Source organism: Beta vulgaris, chromosome 6 (genome assembly GCF_026745355.1).
Source record: "Beta vulgaris subsp. vulgaris cultivar EL10 chromosome 6, EL10.2, whole genome shotgun sequence".
NCBI classification, from domain to species: domain Eukaryota; kingdom Viridiplantae; phylum Streptophyta; class Magnoliopsida; order Caryophyllales; family Amaranthaceae; genus Beta; species Beta vulgaris.
Genome location: NC_079207.1, coordinates 72272238 through 72294417, shown reverse-complemented (window position 1 = coordinate 72294417; position 22180 = coordinate 72272238). Strand labels below are relative to the sequence as shown.

The 22180-nt window shown below is 34.1% G+C and overlaps 1 protein-coding gene across 1 annotated transcript; it reads right to left on the bottom strand.

The window, feature by feature from the left end:
• Positions 1 to 10041: 10041 nt before the first annotated feature.
• LOC104898039 (TORTIFOLIA1-like protein 4) lies at positions 10042 to 15808 on the bottom strand. The gene is made up of 5 exons (XM_010685043.3): positions 14770 to 15808; positions 14285 to 14396; positions 13129 to 13832; positions 12587 to 13031; positions 10042 to 10440 (listed from the first exon to the last, which is right to left on the bottom strand). The coding sequence occupies exons 1-4, from the start codon at positions 15580 to 15582 to the stop codon at positions 12594 to 12596; spliced, it is 2067 nt and encodes a 688-aa protein (XP_010683345.2). The 5' UTR covers positions 15583 to 15808; the 3' UTR covers positions 10042 to 10440; positions 12587 to 12593.
• Positions 15809 to 22180: the final 6372 nt, after the last annotated feature.

The window sequence follows — 22180 nt, the reverse complement described above, 5'->3', positions numbered from 1 at the left end:
ATCACCTAGTGGAATTTAATTTCATAACCTTGAAATTATGAGTCCAAACTTTTACCATTAGACCAAGCCTTACTTTATCTTGAAATTTCACTTTGCTATATATATATATATATATATATATATATATATATTATATATATATATATATATATATATATATATATATATATATATATATATATACACATCTATTATATAAGGGAAGGGGGGAGCAATGGTGTCCTCTTTTGAAATGCCTATTTTGCCCCTCTTTCCATTCTAAATTACAAATTCACTTACAAATCAATGGAGGCTTCAAACAAAAATACCAAAAATATAATTATAACAATCACTCACAAGTCCACTAAAATTCTAAAACTGCATAATTTACGTTATGCAAATCACTAAAATGAGGAAACTTTATAAAAACTTAAAAATTCACTTACAAACTACAACCTATGAAAAAATTGACTTGAAATCAAAGTGTCCACTTTCTTTACAATTTATCAACTATTGTACTTAATTCAAAAATCAACTAAAAAATTATAATATTAGAAATCATAAATAAATTCAATAAAATTTCTATTTTGTTCATATAATTTTTGAAAATACAAAAAAAAAAAGAATGGTGAGAGACTTAAGTGACAGAAACTAAACCAATCAAATTTTACAACTAAAAACAATTATACTTTGTATGCCTAATGTTCAAATTTTGACTCTTATGCCGAAAAAAATCGAGTTTTTGTTTCGAAAAAAGTTCAAGCACGCATTGCGTGCACAAAATTCTAGTATATATATATATAATACAACCATTTAACCTAAAAATTATTGAAAGTAATGATACGAAAAAAGGTTCGATAATTTAGCGAGGTGGTCCTACCACAAAGTAATTAGGTGGAGATTATTGGATGATAAGGACACATTTGAATTCTGACATTTCTTTCTCAATTTATTTTTACTATTTAAAATATTTTTGTGGAGGGAATAGTGGGACCCACTCCTTTGTCTCTGACTTGTAAAGTAAACTTGGCTTATAAGGTGGCGACCTATTGTGACAAGACAACTAGGTTGATCAATGACTTAAATGGACAATGGTTTATGGTTGGTCAAAAAACTCTCAATATGGTATCATTTTAAACATGGAAGACTTTTCTAGTGAGAATTAATGTGTAGTCACTCTATTCATTCTTAGTCGTTTAGCAACTAATGTTCTCAAAGGCGTAAGATTGTGGATGTATCAATATTCAATAGCGTGAAGCAATTGAAATGGTTGATAGAAGTACTATGGGAGGAGGAGGAACATTAATTGAACGAAAGATGTCGACAGCAATATTGGCATATACCATATACCTATTTGTTTTCTTCTCCATTTACTACCTACTATTCCGTCGTTTTTTTTCCCTATTTGAAATATGTCAATAATTGAATCAAATTTTAATCTTAAATTTTCTGTATAAGAAAAAATAAAGTCTTGTACAATCTTAGTAGATTAATCTCAATTTGTATTTTTGTAATACCAGATTTCCTATACATAATTAGAAATATTTTTTTGGTGTAAATGAGCAACTAAATGCAATAATGTAGATGAGATTCGATCTCGTGTCTTCAATATCAACCCCACAATACTTTACCAACTAAGTTAGATGGTATCCACATCCCCTCAAAAAAAAAAAAAAAAAGTTAGATGGTATCCACATAATTTTTTTTTTGAATAGTAAAATTAATTCATTAATAAAAAGTCATACGACATCTACATAAGCAATCGAATCAAACAAATACATAAGTTGAATCAAACAAAAATTTCCTTCATAAAAACTAGATCGTCAAACAAATCTTGCAATGTGGAATATCTCCCGCTTATATCGCTGGAAAATACAGCCTTGTTGGAGAGACAATCTAACGATCCCTTGTAGTCGTGAGGATGATTTCCGTCGGATTTATCTGACCGTATTCGAAAAATTGATAACCTTTGTGATCCCGCATAATTCTTCACCAACAAAATAATTTCACGGCAATCCATTAGATCTAGTATCCCGGATTGTAACCTGTAGAAATTCTCCCTCTAAAAGAGGAGAAAAACCCTGTCTTTCGAAGGAGGTCGAAAAACCTTGTCTTTCGAAGGAGATCGAAAAACCTTTTCTTACGAAGGAGATTGAAAACCCTTTCTTTCGAGGGAGAAATCGTTATTGGAAACCTAAAAACAAATAAAAAAACAAAGGTGGGGGCTTTCCAACGGTAAAAACCGATGGAAGCCCCTTTAAAAATCAACAATGGAGGCTAGGGTTTTGAAAGTAGTAGAGAGGAGAGAGGGGAGAGAGAAAAGTTGGTATCCACATAATTAAATATATTGATCATTGTAAACTATATAACAACCAAACAAAAAAAAAGAACATTTTGAGACGAATAATAGAGTACTTCATTAGTCGTCATCAAGACCAAGATGCTCGTGACGGGAAAGTCTGCGATCAAATTACGATCATATTACTATAATTTAGGCTATGTTCAGTTCACCTTATTTTTACTTATTTCAGATCTAATCGGATCAGATCAGATCAGATCAGAAAAAATAAGTTCAGATCAGTTCAGATCATGCTTATATTTAAAAATCATTATATCTTTCATTACAGATTAGTAAAAATTATAATAATTGAATATTAATAAATACTCATTGAGACGAATCAAACAAGACCCCACATGAATATATTTTTTCTTATATATTGAGAAAAATCTAAAAGATAAGATCTTGTAATCAGATCAGTTCAGATCAGATCAGAAAAAATAAGTTCAGATCAGATCAGATAAGTTCAGATCAGAAAATTTCAGGTGAACTAAACATAGCCTTAGTCAGAATTTAATGTTTACTTTTTATGGAAAACATACATGAATAGAAATCAAAACCTTTTGAATAATAATGTTGCATACTTACCTTTTCTATATCATTTTAACTTATATGCATGTTACCCGAATTTGAAGTTAATTATTATCTAAATAGAGGTAAAAGGTGAATTATCAAAGTTGTAGAAATACTTTTTGAAAAGATCCATGTAAGAAGAAAATAGTTCAATAGTGGCCATCGAAGAGCCACCATCTCTATTTTGGCTTCTTATAAGGTACGCCTGCTCTTCATATTTGATCCCAGTATCCCATTAATGGTTGTAAATTCCAGGCCACCCCGTCCAAAATCTACTTACTTGTAAGGCAGTCTGGCCCAGTAATTTATTGCCAAGTTTGGAGATGTAAAAAGGCCAGGCCCACGAAGGAGAGAATTTTCATCTAGATGTTACTCAAACACTCAGTGTCACCCTTTTTTTTTCACTGTTTGACGAACTTTCTCGAAGCATACTAAAGTGTTTTATACGTGACTGTTGGAAGTTTGTTTTTTTTTTACTGAGTGAAAACAAGACATAGATAATTACAAGTGCAAAGTTCTTCCTATTCTATACATATACAAGAAATCATCGCCCTCCCTTCCTATATTCTAATGTTACATTATGGGCATCTTTTACAAGTTTTTTCCTACTTTTATTATCTTTACATGAGATGATATGGATATAATGATTACCAAAATTTTATATTTGCAATTAAATCCTTGACGCTTGTGATTGTGTTGTTCTCGTTCCTTAGGAAGGTAACTATCGTTTGTGCGAGGTTGGATAGTTGTATTGCTGATCCTTTTTTACAATCCTGTTTCAATACTTTCAAAATGACCATAATCTCAATCTGATGTAGTCAAAGAAAAAGTATACATCGAAGAAAGATAGTGGAAAAAGTATAAAATAACCATTTCATCTACATGGAAGAAAAAGCAAGTGCTTCCCTTGTTTATGTAGGAAAGTGTTTAAGAACATGTTGTTTTATAATGGGCTACTAGCTAGTAATCACATGTGCGCTGGTTGGGACGGACTTGTAGCGAGTGCGGAGTGCGTTGTGGGTCTGTAGTCTTTTTTGGACGCCAATCAGTTTGGTTTATCGCTAATTACAAGAATCTCATATTGCCGATATTAGCGTGATACCTAGTCTTTACATATGAGAATTTCCGTTTTTTCTTTGCCTTGTTGATCTTATAAATATGGTTGTTTCCTTCATTAACAAACACATAGCAACACCTAACTCTTATCTCTCAAAATATTCTCTCTGTTTAACGAGCAAGTTCCGACCTCCAACCGTTCTTTGTGAGTCCACACAAACTCCAGTACCGTGCTAATCCTGGAGGGCGGTTGCGGTGTTTCCACTTGCATCTAGGTAGCACGAAATCATCTTTTATGACAATGGTCTTCCCACATCGTGGAACTTGGTTTCATCCTCAACTAGGTAAGTTTTATCTACTATCGACAGTCGGCGAGTTTCCGGGTTTTGCATCTCCCAAATGAAACTTCTTCAACACCTTAAGAATGTAATCTTCCCGAGAGAATTTCAGCATACCAATAGACTTGTCCCTGAAAATCCTCATACCTAAGATTTGTGTAGATTCACCCAAATTTCTTTGACGGCTTTCCCTTCACAATATTTATCACCTCCATGCTAGCTAGTATTATCAATTAGCATATCATCCACATAAAAAGTAAGTAACATAATCATTTACATACCTCTGAAAATAGAACCAATGATATAAACTCTCTTAAGTTCATTAAGAATTTCTCTAAAGTTATTTGAATTATTTAAATTGTTTATTTTATAAAAAGGGGTTATTTAGGAACTAACTTAGATCTCGTTAATATTTATTGTAGACTCCGATTTCGTAGACAATGACTATCAAGAGCGCTAATACGTTCGTGAACTTAACTTTGGGCACGCGTCACGAGGTAATCTCCGATGTCCATCTTAACATAGATCCCGTTAGTGTGAAACAAATTGATTACATGTTTATTATGTGCTTATAAAATTTATAAGTATGGACTATAGTTATGAGTTATCGATTAAATGTAGATTATGAATACGAATGACAAAATGAACAACGATTAGGGATTTCGATTATGAATCATGACTATGGACGATGTACGATATGACAAAGAGGTTTACTATAACATTATTAAAATCGGTTAATGTCATTTAATAATGATATGATTATTCTTACTACATTACTACTATTATTATTATTATTATTATTATCACTATATATATTTATGATTATCATAAATATTATTATCGTTATTAATATTGAAACTTTATGGAAGTTGGAATTGGTAAGAACTTGTGATAATAAAATGATTATGAATCTGAAGTGATAAATGAAATCAAGTGACGGTTGTGTTTAGGAAATGAGTTATTAAAATCCCTATGAAGGGATTGAGATTATGATATGTTCACACTAAATTGAACAAGATGACGTAAATGTGTATGTGATTTATGTGATGACTTAATTAAAAGATGTAAATCACGTAAAGTGAAATATCGGAGGGAAATGATGAACAGGTTGCCCTGTATGAGTGGTTCACCGGCCCCTATAGGTTCTCTGGTTACTATGCTGATTATTCTGTTACTGTCTTTCTTCTGTCTTGTTGTGATCCAAGTAGAAGGGGTGTGCACACTAGGGAATCTGTTATGGCCATTATGATTTTTCGTAGGTGGTTACAGGGGGTTTCCCCGGCCTACTATGTTGAAGTAAGTGGTTACAGGGGATTGACCCCAGCTTACTGGCGTTCTCTTTCCTCTCATTGAATAACTGGATTAATTGAATTATTGATGTGATTATTCAGTGTATGTATATGTGTATATGTGCTATGACTTCCAAAACTATAAAAATCTACTATTTTTACAAAGTATTTTCAACTTAAGTAATTTACGGGATGGAGTTGGGATTACTCAGTTTTTCTGATTTTTAGGAGCTCGTCTCTCTTGTCTTTTTCAATGTATTTGTGCAGGTGGGTGATCGAGCAGGGGAACAAAAAGGCAAATCGTTTAGAGTTGTCATCCACTTAGCATTTGATTAGCTTTCGCTGGAACTCTGAACACTTAATTAATTAGTAATGTTTAATGAACAATTTACTTAGTTGTAATGATTAATGAATTTGAGTTGGTGTGTTGTAACTTAGCCTTGCATTTATTTCCAATGACATAATTGCGGCGGTGGCACCACCCGTCGAGTCGAACCCTCGTGGATTTATTTTCCCCCAAAACTCGAGTTTTATCGAATGAAAAAGGGTTCGGGTCGGCGAAGGTGTTACAAATGATCGCTATTCTCTTCAACCCACTACTACACATGAATGCGTCAAATTTTGGGTACCACTGTCACAGAGCCTGCTTCAATCCACATAAGCTACTCTTGAGCTTGCACACTAAGTTCTCCTTTCCCCGAACTTTGAAGCCATCCAGTTGCTTCATGTAGATGTCCTTATCCAGATCACCATGTAGAATTGCGATCTTAACATCCATCTGTTCTAAGAACAAATTTCTAGTGGCAACAATAACCAAAAAGATACAAATAGTAGTCAACTTCACAACAGGAGTAAATATCTCGTTGTATATACCCTCATGTTGTAGGAACCCCTTTACTACTAATCTTGCTTTATACCTATCACTTTCATCAGGCTCTTTCTTCAATTTGAAGATTCACATGTTGCTAAGTGCTCTCATACTTGCAGACAACTCCCATGTCTGACTCTTTTCCAGGGACTGCATCTCATCTTTCATGGCTAATTCACTCCTACTTAGATGAGTCAATCGAATTTATTGTTTCTTCATATGATTCTGGTTCACCTGCATCAGTTAGTAGCAAATAAAACATACTTCCTCCGTTCCAAAATAAGTGAAACACTTGTCTCAAAAAGCTCTCACATAAATGAGAGAAGTGTTTCACTTATTTTGGAACGGAGGAAGTATATAGAAGGTGAATATCGATTAATTGTTTTGGACACCCTTGCAAATTTCCTCAAGTCGACTGGAGAGACTATTCTCCCTGTATTAGAACCGGAGCCTCTTGGTGGCGTGACAAGAGCACCATCTGAATTACCTTGCTGTGAGTTATATGACTTATCCGAATCAGACCCTGCAGGAGTGTGAACTTCATCTCTTCCATCAATGCTTCACCCCCACAAACTCCTCCTCCTAAACTCCCACTAGCTCGGTAATCTCATATTTAGCACAATAAATCCTTATACAACTTAGTCTCATCAAATGTGACATTACAATGTCTCAAAATTTTCTTACTTTTAGGTTCTCAACACCGATACCCATACTTCTCAGAATCATACCCAATAAAATATCATTTGACGGCCTTTGGGTCTAACTTGTCACATTTTTCAAATTGACATAAGCAACACAACCAAATAATTTCATAAAAGAAAGATTTACCTCCTTCCAACTCCAAACTTCCTCTGGTAGCTTGAACTTCAATGGAACTGAGGGTCCCCTATTGATCAAGTAAGATGTTGTACTAACTGAATGTGTCCAGAATGTTTTTGGTAGCCCTGCATGCAGCCTCGTACTTCTAACCCTCTCAGTCAGTATCCTATTTATCCTCTCCGCGACTCCATTCTGTCGAGGTTTCCCTGGAACAGACCTCTTCAGAATGATGTCATTCTCCTCACATAGCTTTATGTACCCTTCCAATTCATATTCACCTCCATTATCAGACTTAATGCACTTAATATTCTTTTTAGTCTGATTCTCTATCTTAGATTTTCACTTTTTGAAGGTCTCATGGAGCTCAGATTTCCTCTTCATGAAATAGACCCATACCTTCCTACTGTGGTCATCAATGAAAGTAACAAAGTAACGTGAGCCTCCAAATGATTCGACTGAGGAAGATCCCCACAAATCAGTGTGCACCAACTCTAACTTCTCAGTTTTCAACACTTTCTTGGCTTTAGTGAAAGTCACCTTTTTCTGCTTGACATAGACACAACTCTCACAAAATTCCATGTCAACTGATTTTAAACCTGACAACTTGCCACTTGAAGCTAAAATCTTCATCCCTTTCTCACTCATGTGACCAAGTCTGGTATGTCATAACTTAGTCTCATCCACTATAGCTGCAACAACCATGTTTGCACACCCTGCAATAGTGTATAGAGTTCTTCTCTTAGTACCTGTAGCCAAGATCATGGAACCTTTGGAAATTTTCAACTTTCCATCACAAAACACGGTCTTGTAGCCACGCGAGTCCAGTTGACTCACAAAAATCAGATTCTTTGCTAGGCCTAGAATGTACCTAACATCTTGCAGTTTTAAAATTCCCCAGTTCGCAGTCCTGACCACCACATCTCCCTTCCCCATGGTATCCAAGGTCTTGTCATCAGCTAGATAAACCTTTCCCAACTTCTTTGCTTTGAAGTTATGAAACAGCTCCCTCATAGGTGAAGAGTGAAACGATTCGCCCGAATCTAGTATCCACGACTCTTTGGGACTATCAACACTTAGGACCAAAGTTTCCTCAATCTCATTTGATGTAGAATAAATCATTGAGTTATCATTATATTCTTGTTTATCAATATGGTCAGACTTTCCACCCTTCTTCTTGAGATGTGGACACTCCCTCATTGGATGACCTTTCTCCCCACAATTCCAACAGGTAATACTAGGCCTGCCTTTTGACTTACTCCAACCCCTTGACTTTGATCTTCCCTGAAAGTTCTTCCCTTTTCCCTTTTGTTTTCCCCTCCCTCTACCCTCAACACGGTATACTCCAGATGATTCTCCACTCTCCTTCCTTCAAATACTCTCACTCAAAATCAGATCACGGACAACATCATAAACCAATTTTTCTTTACCAGAAGAATTATTGACAGCAGTTACTACAGTTTCTAAGCAATAGGTAAGGAGAACAAAAAAATTAAGTTCATCTTCAAAGACAATATTAACCGGAGATAATTGACTTATTATTGAATTAAATTCATTAATATGTTCAGCAGCAGAACTACCATTATTCATCTCCAAATCAAATAAACGGCGCATCAGATATACCTTATTCATAGTCGATGGCTTTTCATACATGTCTGAAAGTGCTTTGATCAATCCCGTCATTGTTTTGATATCCTTGGCATTGAAGGCGACAGTCCGAGCCAATGTCATATGCACCACCGCTAGTGCTTGCGTATCGAGTACCTTCCACTTTTTTGCCTCTTCAACGTCATTCGACTTCGTCTCAGACAAGGGTTGATATAGATTCTTCTGATATAGGAAGTCTTCGATTTGCATCTTTTCCAATACCCAAAATTTGTACCATCAAACTTCTCAATTCTGATCTTCGCATCCTCCATTGTTGATCACTTCTAGATCTAGACAATAATCCAACCTGGCTCTTGATACCACTTATAAGTTCTATTAAATATCAATCTAGCAAGTAATATCAAACAATAATAGAACGAAACAACAAAAGCAATTAAATACACAAGAGAACTTTTACGTGGAAACCCAAGAACTAGGAGAAAAACCACGAATGTAAACTAGGAATCGATGAACGATCAAGAAAAGATTATAAAAGCTCCCCAAGATCTCTTTCTAGCTTTTTCTCTCTTGAATATGAGAATAATAATGAATATTACACTTATAAACGCATTAGGTTAAATCTATTTATAACCCAACTCGGAAAAACACGTTTCCACTTCAAAATTAACTACCGTCCGGTCGGGCGACCAATTCGCCAAGCAGATTTCGATCTCGGGCTCGATCGGGCAGTCGTAGGCCCGATCGGGGGATCCTGCGTCTGGCTTGTTGTACACTTCGTCCTAGGTCCGATCAGACGACACTTGGCCGAGCCGATCGGGCGAGGTCTACGAACAACATTTTGACGATCTTATTCCTTCATGCAACCTCATCTCCACACCCCACACCCATATACTATATTGAGCCCCATATTGACTATACGGCTAACATTAAGAGTGCTCATATCTCTCTTGCTCTAAAACACCATCTTTATTAGTTGATTTTCTCTTCACCTAATTCTATTAATGGTCTCTATTATTCTCAACAATATATAATTATAGTCCTCCTAGAGTTGCACTAGCTTTGTCCAGATTCAGAGCCAAAATTAATAACAACCGAGAGCCAAAATAAATTTATTAGTAGAGCCTTGTGTTATTAGTCATAGCGACCTAAACGTCAGAAAGCCAGAGTATACAAGAATAAAATCAAAGGCAAACATCCATTATTGGTCATAATTCTTTTCCCTGTACAAAACATCACATATACATGCCTCCCACAGGCCACAGCAAAAAAAAATCCGGAAAAATCAAGTACTAGCTCTCAGCAAAAGTGACAGCAATGGTGATGGTTAGCAGCTGTTCGAGCCAGCCGAACTGCAAAATGAATCATCTGGAAAATTACAAGGAGGATGTTCATATCGACCATTGACTGATTTCGGTGTTAATTTTACATGATACACTCCTCAAATGAACCAAAGTAGTAATTTACAAACTTCAGTACGAGCCTTGATCATCAAATACAAGTATACATCAAGCCCATGTCTAACTGCTAAAAATTTGGGATCTCAACCGTGCCATTTAATTTCATCAATTGCAGATGCTGCATAAAACATAATTAGTAGATGATTAGCAAAAAGTTGCCTAATTATGGAATCTACAGATTATAAGAAGTCGTAAAAGACATAAATTATAGGATTATCATTAGATTCTAATTTAAACTAGTGGAAAGTTTCGCGTATGCAGTCAGAATGTAGATGCAACAATTAGTAAAGTTCATATTTCAGAGTGTTAACTTTGGATGCGGCTCTATTATCATACATACGTTGCTTAATTTGAAAAACCAAATGTGTACTGTAGTTTGATATATGTACTGTTATTCATTTATTTGGGAACTACAGGAAACTACTCACTTAAAAAAAATTCCCGTAATTACTTTCATATATAACTTTGTCTACGATATATACCCCTTATTTTTTTAGATTATGCACAACATGCTCTATCAAAAAAAAACAAATTCCCGTAATTACTTTCACATCTAGCTTTGTCTACGATATATACCCCCTTAACTTTTAGATTATGCACAACATGCTCTATCAAAAAATGGTCATATGGAAAATCGGCAAGTGAGCCTAGAGTCATTTACATACATACTTACCAAGTTACCATTAATTTCAAAGCTCGTTTGGTTAGATATCGTAAATGGTGGTAATTGTAATGCATTATAGTGTAAATTTGTAAAAGAAATCCCACATCATTACTCATGGTACTACTACTTGATCCCAAAACATTCATTTTCTTCCTAAAATCTCATTAATATCCATTACCACTTGAGAATGTGGTATTGGGTGGTAATGGAAATTTATATAGGAAAACTCATATTTTATGATGGAGTTTCATTACCATGGTAATTGACATGAGAACTTCTTTAGAAATTTACACTAAATTACATTACCATTACGGCATTACCATCATTTATGACCATTAACCAAATGGATCATGATATGTTCTTTTTCATGTTGGTCTATGTCAAATTATACACAATGCACGCAAAAATATTCTTAAATTAAAGGTACAGTACATGTGCCAAATAACTAAGTCCGTAGTTGAATTCTTTCACCATATCAACGTCAATTAAGAATAATACCACATAATGTTTATACATACATTGTGCATCATCAAGTTTAACTAAGTGTATGCACAAAAGTAGATGTGAACTGTGAAGCATATCATATGAGTTATGAAGATTACAAGAATATTGGGTGAACTTTCCCTTATCTCTGCATAAACAGTGGAAGACCGACACTACAAAGGGCCCATTTAATCAAATAAATAAAATCAACTACAAGTCTGCAACAAAATCCAACCCCACCTGCATATTATTGGTCAAATAAAACTGCACCCTGACATAGAGATAAAAATTCCAAAGAATCTTTCACTCTACAATTCAAGAACAATTGTTATTGACACATAGTGGTCGCCAAATTAACCGGTTTAATCTTACTTTGCTTAAAGGGGAAGTGAAAAGGCATATTAAGCCAAAAAGGATTCACTGTCAAGAAAAGTTAAAAATAATAAAAACAAATTCACTGATGGGAAAGCAGAAACAGTAACCTGTAAAAAATTCCATATACAAAACTAGTTGTAACTTGTAATGGTAATTCATGCCTCCAATCAATAACCATATCAATCAAAATAAACAATGATCAATCAATAATTCAGAATGTATTAAAATCTTGGATGGGTTATCAAGTTTGCAACAATTCTACTATGCACTAGGGAGTATCGACATATCGTGAATAATGCTCTCAGATTCGCGTGTGCACCAAACACATGCACGTGAAGTGGTGCACGGCTTTCACATATCCCAGTGCACAAAATAACTTGCCCCGCACGTGTGAAACGTTCTTTAGGTAGTAAGATAAGAAACCATCAATTGAGATTTATGAATATGCTCAATGCCCCCATCAACTACAAGTCTATCTACTACAAGCAATAAATGAACAAGACCATAAATGTCGGGTGTACAGAGAGATCCAGTAAAAAATTGGGAAAAGGAACACAGATATGGCAGACTAGTTGTTTATCTAAAACCCTATGTATTGATAATATTCCCATTCTGCATTGAAGGAAAAAGGAAACGTGTATTTAGCAAGGGTATGAAGAGATAGCTAGTTAGTCATTTAGCTAGACTCTTAATGAATTTGCAATTCAGCAAGCTATACATGATAATAGGTAAGAATATTTACCTTCAGTTCATACTCCTCGAACCACTGAAGTAATACAAGTAGCCGTTGAAGCTGAATCAAAGCTTCTTGGACTGCAATTTCTTCCTCTCTGCGAACTTTGGCCAATTCCTCTGACACTCCCCCATGATTCCCTATACAAACCGTCATTCTGGTCGTTATGCTTATTATAGCCATCCATCTGAGGTGTTTCGACATTGCCATCTTTACTCGAAATAATTGCAGAGTAAGATGACTTTGAAACAGAGGACCTTCCTTCCGTTCTTCTCCAGAACTTTGGGCTTAGGAATTCCGTAGTAGGGCAGCATGTGCTTCCTACAGAGTCATTGTTTGTAATTCTTCCACTTTGCATGGCCAAATCATAGGAAATCTCATCCAATGCTTTTTCGAGCCCAGATACTCGAGTCTCCAAGGAGTCAATCCCACTTTGAGAATTGCCCATAAATCTCTATATGTTGCAAAAGCAAAAAGATTAGATGAAGCTATTATTTCTTGAAATAATTCTCATTAATAATGAAAGCGTGAAAGAGAATAATACAACATACCTGAATGAGAGCTAACAGGTCAGATTGCTGTCTCTCAATCTGAACAAGCTGCTTTCTGATTAAAGACAGATCTTCGGAGTCTGCATTGCTTTCACCAACTGCTTCATTTCCTCCTTCTAACTCTGACCTCTGAGGAGCCTTATTTTCCTCAAAAAAAGGAATTTCACGATAACCGGATTTGGAAACACTAAATTTTGGCACCCTTTTCTCGGAGCTTTCCTTTACAAAGTTGCTCTCATCATCTTCTTCTGATACAATGTTTTCAGAAGGATCATGCAGAACGGCTACTTTAATTTTCCAGTCTGACGGTTTCTTAGAGTCGGCATTTTGGTACACACTTGATTTCTTTGTCGCGGCCAAATCATCGGGAAAAGAATACCTATTCCTGGACGTTATTAGTTTTCTAGATTGAGCAGCTTCAATACTAACATCATGGGAACTTTTTGAGGCCCAAGAAGAATCAGTTATGGTTGAGTCATCAGACAAGGAAGATCGGCTCTTCGACAGTGTTGTCCTCCTTTGTGGCGTTTCAAGTCCGATGCTACTATCTTGAGTGCTTGGGGACATGGATGGGGAAGTGGCAACTGGAACATCAGACAGAGATGACCTACTTTTGGCCATTCTTTTCTTTGGTTTTGGAGTTTCAGAACTGGCATATGAAAATCTCCTTGGGATAGAAGGTGAAACCCCACCTGTACCACTCTCTACTCCATTTCCAACAAAAGCAACAAACAATAATTAGCTAAAATTTCCCCATCATTCATTATCTCAATCTCCAAGATAAAAAAAAAAAGCATTCTTTTTTTATCTTTAAGATGAGCCAGAATATGCTTCAATTTCAGCTCCAATTTCCACATTTTTTCAAAATTAAATCAAAGAATAGCAAAAAAAATTATAGCAAAATTAACCAAGTCCAAAACATTTTCCATAGAAATTTACAGAAGGTGAAAACTATGGACAACATAATCCAAGATAAATGTTGGGATTTCAATTTCTGAGATTTCTAGAACTAATTCAATTCAATCATATTACAAGCTACCTCCTTAAGTCAAAATTAAAACTTGCAAGTTGCAACATAGTAATATTATCATATCCAATTTGAAAAGAAGTTGTCAACAACAAAAACTACAAAATCTTTTCACGAGAGGAACAATACCTTTTGAAATAGATGAGTTAGATCTAGATAAAACAATTTCTTCCATTGGACCACCAGGTACCTCCCTCCATGCCTCCAATGCCCTGTTCATTATCTCACGAGTAACCTTAACCTGCTCACATCAACATCCCCAAAACTGCATTTATCAAAACATGCCTCAAATTTCACCATTAATATCATAACTTATCATTATATGCTTTAAAATCAAATATTCAACTCACAAAATTAGACTTCAAAGGTCAAAACTTTTAAAGAAACATACAAAATTCACTATTACTATTTACAAGCCATCTACCCACAACCCAAGTTGCATTCATCAAAACCCACCTCGAATTTCACCATTAACATCATAAAAATCAAAGAAAAATTAGCTCTAAAGCGGTAAAAAAAAATCAAAAGAATAAACAAATTTCACCATTATAAGCAAATTTACCAACAACCCAGATCAAGATATTCAGCGAGAAATCTGTAAAATCATTATTTACCTTATCAAATCTCCTGGAATCCAGAGAATTAACAACAAAAATCTTTACTTGAGCAGCAGAATCATCATCAAGAACAAGCGCCATCTTAAGCAAAACTTCAGCAGCAGATTTTCTAGCCATCCAATCTTCAGAACTTAACATTTCAACAGTAAGATCAACCACATTTCCCACCAAACTTTTACAATTATTATTAATCACAACCCCATCATTTACCCCAACAACAATCTGAATAACACCCAACAAAGCTCCTTTAGCCTTAAACCCATCACTCTTCAACAATTTCATCACTTTTGGCAAAACCCTCTTCCTTAAATCCCCTTCTTCTCTCTCCTCCAAAACCCCATTTTCAATAACACCCTTCAAACACAAGCAACATCCGATCTGGGTATTTAAATCTTGTTCAATTGATATCGAACCCAGAAATGTTTCAAGTAAAGATGTGAAATTTAGATGTGAAAGTGTTGAAACTGCGCAAACGCACGCATTGCGCACAGAAGTGTCAGAATCTCGTAAACGACGTACCAAAAACTGGCTGATTTTGTGTATGTGAGGAGAGAGAGAGGATTTGTGGGTGTCAGAGAGAATTGAAAGTAATGTAATGCAATGAACACGAACTGGGGATTTTGAAGAAGAATCAATGGATAAAATGCATGAGAGAAATGAAGGGAGGAAATCAAGAGAGAGAGTTTTAGCTAGATAATTAAGTTCAGATGAAGCTTGAGAAAAAGTTGCTCTGTCTGAGAGTTTATCAATGGAGGTGAAAACTTTTTGTTTAAGTTCATGAGTTGTACATGGCTTTTGGGATGATGCCATTTTTTTGTTTATTTTGTTTTGCAGGGGAAGTGGAGGTTTTTTGTTTTTGTGGTTATGGCATTGGTGAATGGTGAGTAAAGAGGAAAGAGAAAATAGGGGGGAAGGAACAAGAACAACAAAATGTATTTTTGCAGAGGTTAAGCTTATAAACGTTTCAGAAGAAGATATGCTGAAAGAGAGGAGAAGTACGACGAAGTGGGAGAGAGGTCGAGGCGGGTTTTTTTTATATATATATTTGATGACAAAGTAGTGGGACACTCTAACTTATTTTTTACATATGATATGAGACGATGGTCCTATTCTTTTGTTTAATTTAATTAATTTCAATTCACTTATATTAATTTAATTTCAATTTAATTAATTTAATTTCAATTTAATTAATTTAATTTCAATTTAATTAATTTCACTTCAGTTCGTTTCAGTTTAATCTTATTTAATATTTTAATTATTATTTTTATTTTCAATATTACTATTAATATTGTTATTATTATTAATATTATATTCATAATAATAATATTTTTTTAATATTAAAACTATAATAACAATTAATTATGCTATTATTATATTATTATATTATATTATATTATATTATATTATATTATATTATATTATATTATATTATATTATATTATATTATATTATATTATATTATATTATATTATTTATTACTATTATTATTACTATTGTTATTATTACTATTGTTATTATTATTATTATTATTATTATTATTATTATTATTATTATTATTATTATTATTATTATTATTATTATTATAAGTATTGATAATATTATGTTAATACTTACTGATTATTATCGATTACTAATATTAATTTAAAAAGTTAAATTTACAATTCAGTTCAATTTCTCTCGTTTCAGTTTATATAATTTTAGTTCAGTGATTTTAATTTCAGTTCACCCAAAATAAGTTCAAAAGAACAGAGTCTATGGATATTCATTTGGACTTATTTTCAGTTCTACTACTACTACTATTAGTGCTACTACTGCTACTGCTACTGCTACTGCTATTGCTACTGCTACTGCTATTGCTATTTCTATTGCTACGGCTATTGCTACTGCTACTGCTACTGCTGTTGCTACTACTACTGTTGCTATTGCTACTACTACTATTGTTGCTGCAAATGTTGCCACTACTACTACTATTAATGCTACTGCTGTTACTGCTACAACTGTTGCTACTGCTACTGCTACTGCTGCTACTGCTACTGCTGCTACTGCTACTGCTATTGCTGCTGTTACTGCTACTGCTACTATTACTATTGCTACTGCTACTGCTCCTGTTGCTGCTCCTGCTACTACTCCTGCTACTACTGCTACTACTACTACTACCGCTACTGCTGCTACTGCTGCTACTGCTTCTGCTACTACTACTGCTCCTACTACTATTGCTGCTGCTACTGCATGCTGCTACTATTACTGCTGCTGCTACTACTACTACTGTTATTGCTGCTACTACTACTACTGTTGCGTTTCTCCCAGTCTAAAAGAAAGCGACCTATTTAGAGTATGAAGACTAATAGGTTGAAGATTCTGACAAGAACGAGCAAATTGGGATTGATTCTAATCATTTGCACTTGTGGCTCTCTAAACACCACAAAAAACTATGATCCCTCTTGCAAGGATTAAGATTCAATCGTTAACTAGAGCATGATATCTTTAACTAAAAATTGTATATAGATGTGTTCATCTTTGTTACTCCATCCATTCGTTATTGATGTTCCTAATTTGACTTGCAGATTCGCGAATGTACATATTTGAGTAGTAATATATGTAATTACGTATTAGTAAAAATATATAATAAAATTTGACATTATTAAGATATTCGCTAAGACTAATCAAGTAAGACCCCAAATGAGCATTTTCTTATATATGGGAAAATTTTAGAATATTTCCATGTAACTATAAATAGTATATCAAGGTCGAAAATAGGAACATGTAAAACATCAATAAGGAATTTAGTGAGTTTTTTTTTTTGTTGACAACAGTTAAAGAATAAGTAATGAATTAAGGAATTCTTCTGGCCTTGTTAGCCAGTATATGCGCTGTTTGGACCTCTTGTCATGGAACTTTGGTGCATTTGAATAGCTGGAATGTTCCTGCAATATCTTTTAATTCTCTGATAATTGAGTTGATATCCTTGTTGCAATTTGTGAAATTCGTAAGAGAACGTATTATCTCTACGCAGTCCATTTTTATTTGAATGCATGCGCACCTCCATTGAAAGTCTCTAGCTGCTTGTAGAACTGCTCTTGCTTCTACTCGTAGAGGAGAGTGTGTATATTTTCTCACTGTGGATGTTTGTGATGCTTCCTTCTTGGATTTCCATGCTATCGCAGCCTAGTATTCATTCTTTTCATGCTCCGCTTTCCAGGTCCCATCCATAATAATTTTTACCGTTACCTGCTGATTGCCTTCTCCACTAAACCACTCCTCTGTTTCTTGAGTCGTCCTTTGATCTTTCTTTGTTCCATTGCCCCATTTCTCTCTTTGCTTTCGCTGAAAATTTCCATGACTCTTGTAGGATTTGGTTTGCCTCCTCTAAATACAATTTCGTTCCTATGTAACCAAATTTCCCATAGTGTTGCTATGAAGTCCCTTCTCAATTCTATGAATTCTTCCTCTTTTCTTTTCTTAAAAAGATTAAGCTAGGAAGCATCTGATCCAATTCTTGATGGGGGTGCTGATAGCGCTTGTGACCTTAATGGCCATAGTTGACGTCCAAATTCTCTAAGCGAATTCACAATTGCTGAACAAATGATCTTCATCTTCCAACTCTTGGTTGCAGAATTTGCATTTGTAGTCCACGAAGATTACAACTATGGCTCAACTTTGTTAAACAACATATATCAGGTTAACATGAAATAGTCCCAACTTTTAATTTGAGTATGTCTCCTTATATTAGTCTCCTGTGATTATTATAACTTGTTAAATAGGGTACAAAAAGGCGATAGTAATGACTAATGATCAGGCAAGGAGAGACCAAAACCAATAATCTTCAAAGTTAAATAATACTCTTACTTATATAACGGATTATAAGTCACGTGAGACTATTTTTCAATGCCCCATATAAAAGTTGAAATTATTTGGAATTAATCAAGATTTTAGACAATTTAAAAAGATGGACAAATAGGTCAATATTTATCAAGTGAATCAAGCTTTAGTTTATTAGATCAGTCAAAATTATATATTAATACTACTTTCCAGCCTTCCTGAAGCTTCGTGATGTTGTTGAAAACGAGCTTTCGAAGAGTCGTCAACTTTTTGGTAATGTATCAAGTAGCACTTGGTTTAGTGATTTTGTTTGTATCTCACAGCATTGATGTTGTGGGATGAAACCGCATCAGAGGCACTTTGGGGGTGGGGATTTCCCCTTACCATTCCCGCTATTCCTAAGGAGTCTTGTCTGCAAATCTGGATCGGATTGACCTGAACAAAGTTTCAGTCCGATTAGGATGCCTTCTCTTTACCTTTATTTAAAAAAAAAAACTTTTTGATAATGTCACAAGATTTAGCCTGCGCAATAGTTACGTCTTTGTTGACAAGTTTCTTTTATGCTGACAAAAACAATGAACTTTGACTTAAAAAACTCAAGTAAACTAGCTGAAACTGAAAAAATGGATGGAAACAACAAAAATAGATGTATTAAATAATGACAAAGAGAAAAGCCGTAAATCTAGAGGGGGGAAGAGATGAATGTGAAAGCATGTGAGGAGGGATATGGGGTTGGCATTGTTAAAGTGTTCCCAGAAACAAGAAACCACGTGACTCTGAGACTCTCATTCAATTCAATGAATGATGAGACTCAGACAAACCTGCTCTCATCAGTTCTGAATCCAGAATTTTCTTCTCTTTAAATTTAATATTACACCACAATTCACCAATCCGTAGATTATACACCAAGGTGTAGGATGAGCATCCTACACCTTGTCCAAAACTACGTAGTTTTGATGGTTTTAGGGGAGTCAAAAGTTGGCAGGCTTTTGGTAGTATTTATGAAAGTGGGTCAGCTCTTTCTCTCTCATCACTCACTCATTCCCTCCCTTTCTCTCTCATTTATTTTTCAAGAACCATTTCAATTTTCTCTCTCTCATTTATTTTGTTCTTCATTTATTTCTCCCTTATTTTCATTCATTTGTATTATAAATTTCCAAATGTTGATATTTGATTTTATTTTTTGTTTTGCATTTTTAAAACTTTTTTTGATGTACAAATGCATATCGTTCGATGTACAATAATATACGAGTGTACATTTGGGGATTTTCAGTGATCAAAGTAATGACCATCAGTGTACATTGTGATTTATCCTTATTTACGTTGGTTGCGGTACCTTTTTTATTATTATTAGCTCCACCTACAGTTGCATGTACATGCACGTACCTAGCATGTACACTTTGTTGACATTCATGTACATTAATTGGGTTAACGTTACAATCATGTTGTTATGTGTTGACCTTTTGTTTTAATACTCGTATTGAGTTTTTTTTTTTTTTTTTGTTTTGGATGTCTATTATTGTTCATTGTGTGTTATTGACGATTTTATGGGGGGATGTCATTGTACATTTTGATTTTGTTAATGAACAACCACGAAACCAAGAATGTACAAAGAAACATAATAGAATAAAAGTAACCCAATTCCTAAAGCTGATGTCAAGTGAGTAATTTGCAATCTTTGTACACTGGTGTGTTGATGTTTGTTCGCTAATGAAATTCAATATGTACAATTACAGTCATATACCTCATAGTGCTCCAGGTGCCAGAAAAAAAACTCAATATGGGTATTAAAACAAAAGGTCAATACATAACAACATGATTGTAACCCAGTTAATGTACATGAATGTCAACAAAGTGTACATGCAAGGTACGTGCATGTACATGCAACTGTATGTGGAGCTAATAATAAAAAAAAGGTACCGCAACCAACGTAAATAAGGATAAATCACAATGTACACTGATGGTCATTACTTTGATCACTGAAAATAAGGATGCATTATTGTTTGATTGAATGTTCACTGGATATGACTCAATGTACAATTATTCTAGCAAGATTGTTCAATTATTAAGCCTGGATGTACAATGTTGTTATGATTGAATGTTCAAGTTATTTTATAGAGTTGACTTTGTTCTGTGTACATTAAAATTGCGTTAATGATCATTGTGTATGACTAAATATACATTAGCTTCACTAACATGCATGCATAACATATTCTATAGACACAAACAAAACAAAAAAAAAACTCAATATGGGTACTAGATTAAAAGGTCAACACATAACAACATGATTGTAACCCACTTAATGTACATGAATGTCAACAAAGTGTACATGCAATGGACGTGCATGTACATGCAACTGTAGGTGGAGCTAATAATAATAAAAAAGTTCCGCAACCAACGTAAATAAGGATAAATCACAATGTACACTGATGGTCAATACTTTGATCACTGAAAATCCCCAAATGTACACTCGTATATTATTGTACATCAAACCATATGCATTTGTACATTAAAAGGTTTTAAAAATGCAAAACAGAATATAAAATCAAATATCAACATTTGGAAATTTAAAATAGAAATGAATGAAAATAAGGGAGAAATAAATGAAGAACAAAATAAATGAGAGAGATAATTGAAATGGTTCTTGAAATATAAATGAGAGAGAAAAAGTGGGAATGAGTGAGTGATGAGAGAGAAAGAGCTGGCCCACCTAAAAATTCTGCCAAAAGCCTGCCAAATTTTGGCCCTCCTAAAAGCATCAAAACTACGTAGTTTTGGCCAAGGTGTAGGTTCCTCATCCTACACCCTGGTGCAGGATCTAAATTGCGCAATTCACAGGGGTTTTATCATAACTCGAAACGAAGAGGATAAAACGTTAATAGTTAGTGAGCAGCTTGTCCATTAATAAGGATAATATTATCATTTTAACATATTTACATATATAAATAGGAATTGGTTTAACAAAATAACGGTTTTAAATTCACAAACATAGGTTGATTTAACAATAATTAGGATTTCAAACACACAAACAAAGGTTTTAGGGCCTGTTCTCCCCATTATTTTCAGTTCAGTTCAGCTCAGCTCGGCTCCAATCAGTTCAGTTCGGTTCAGCTCCATTCTTTTATAACCATTTTGTTAAATATTATTATTATGTTGGTATAATTTATTTTACTAATTAATCTTATTATAATTATTATTATTATTATTATTATTATTATTATTATTATTATTGTTTAGATATATATCATTACTATTAAGTATTATTATTAATTTGTTTATTATAACTTTACTCATTATTATTACTATTATTATTAGGAGGAACATGGTTTAGGTCAAAGCACAAATAAACCCACCTTTTTTAGCCCATAAACCAATCAAATCGCGTCAAGACGGTTTATGATGTAATTTTCGCGGTCCAACCCAATCATTATTTTTATTACTAAATATTTTTATATTATTAAATCTAATTATTAAAATAGTATATTAATGTACTTCTTAGATATTATTGTTATTATATATCATCATCAAGTATTAATCTATTAATACAAATAATATAAAATAATTATTATTAATTATCATTATTATCATT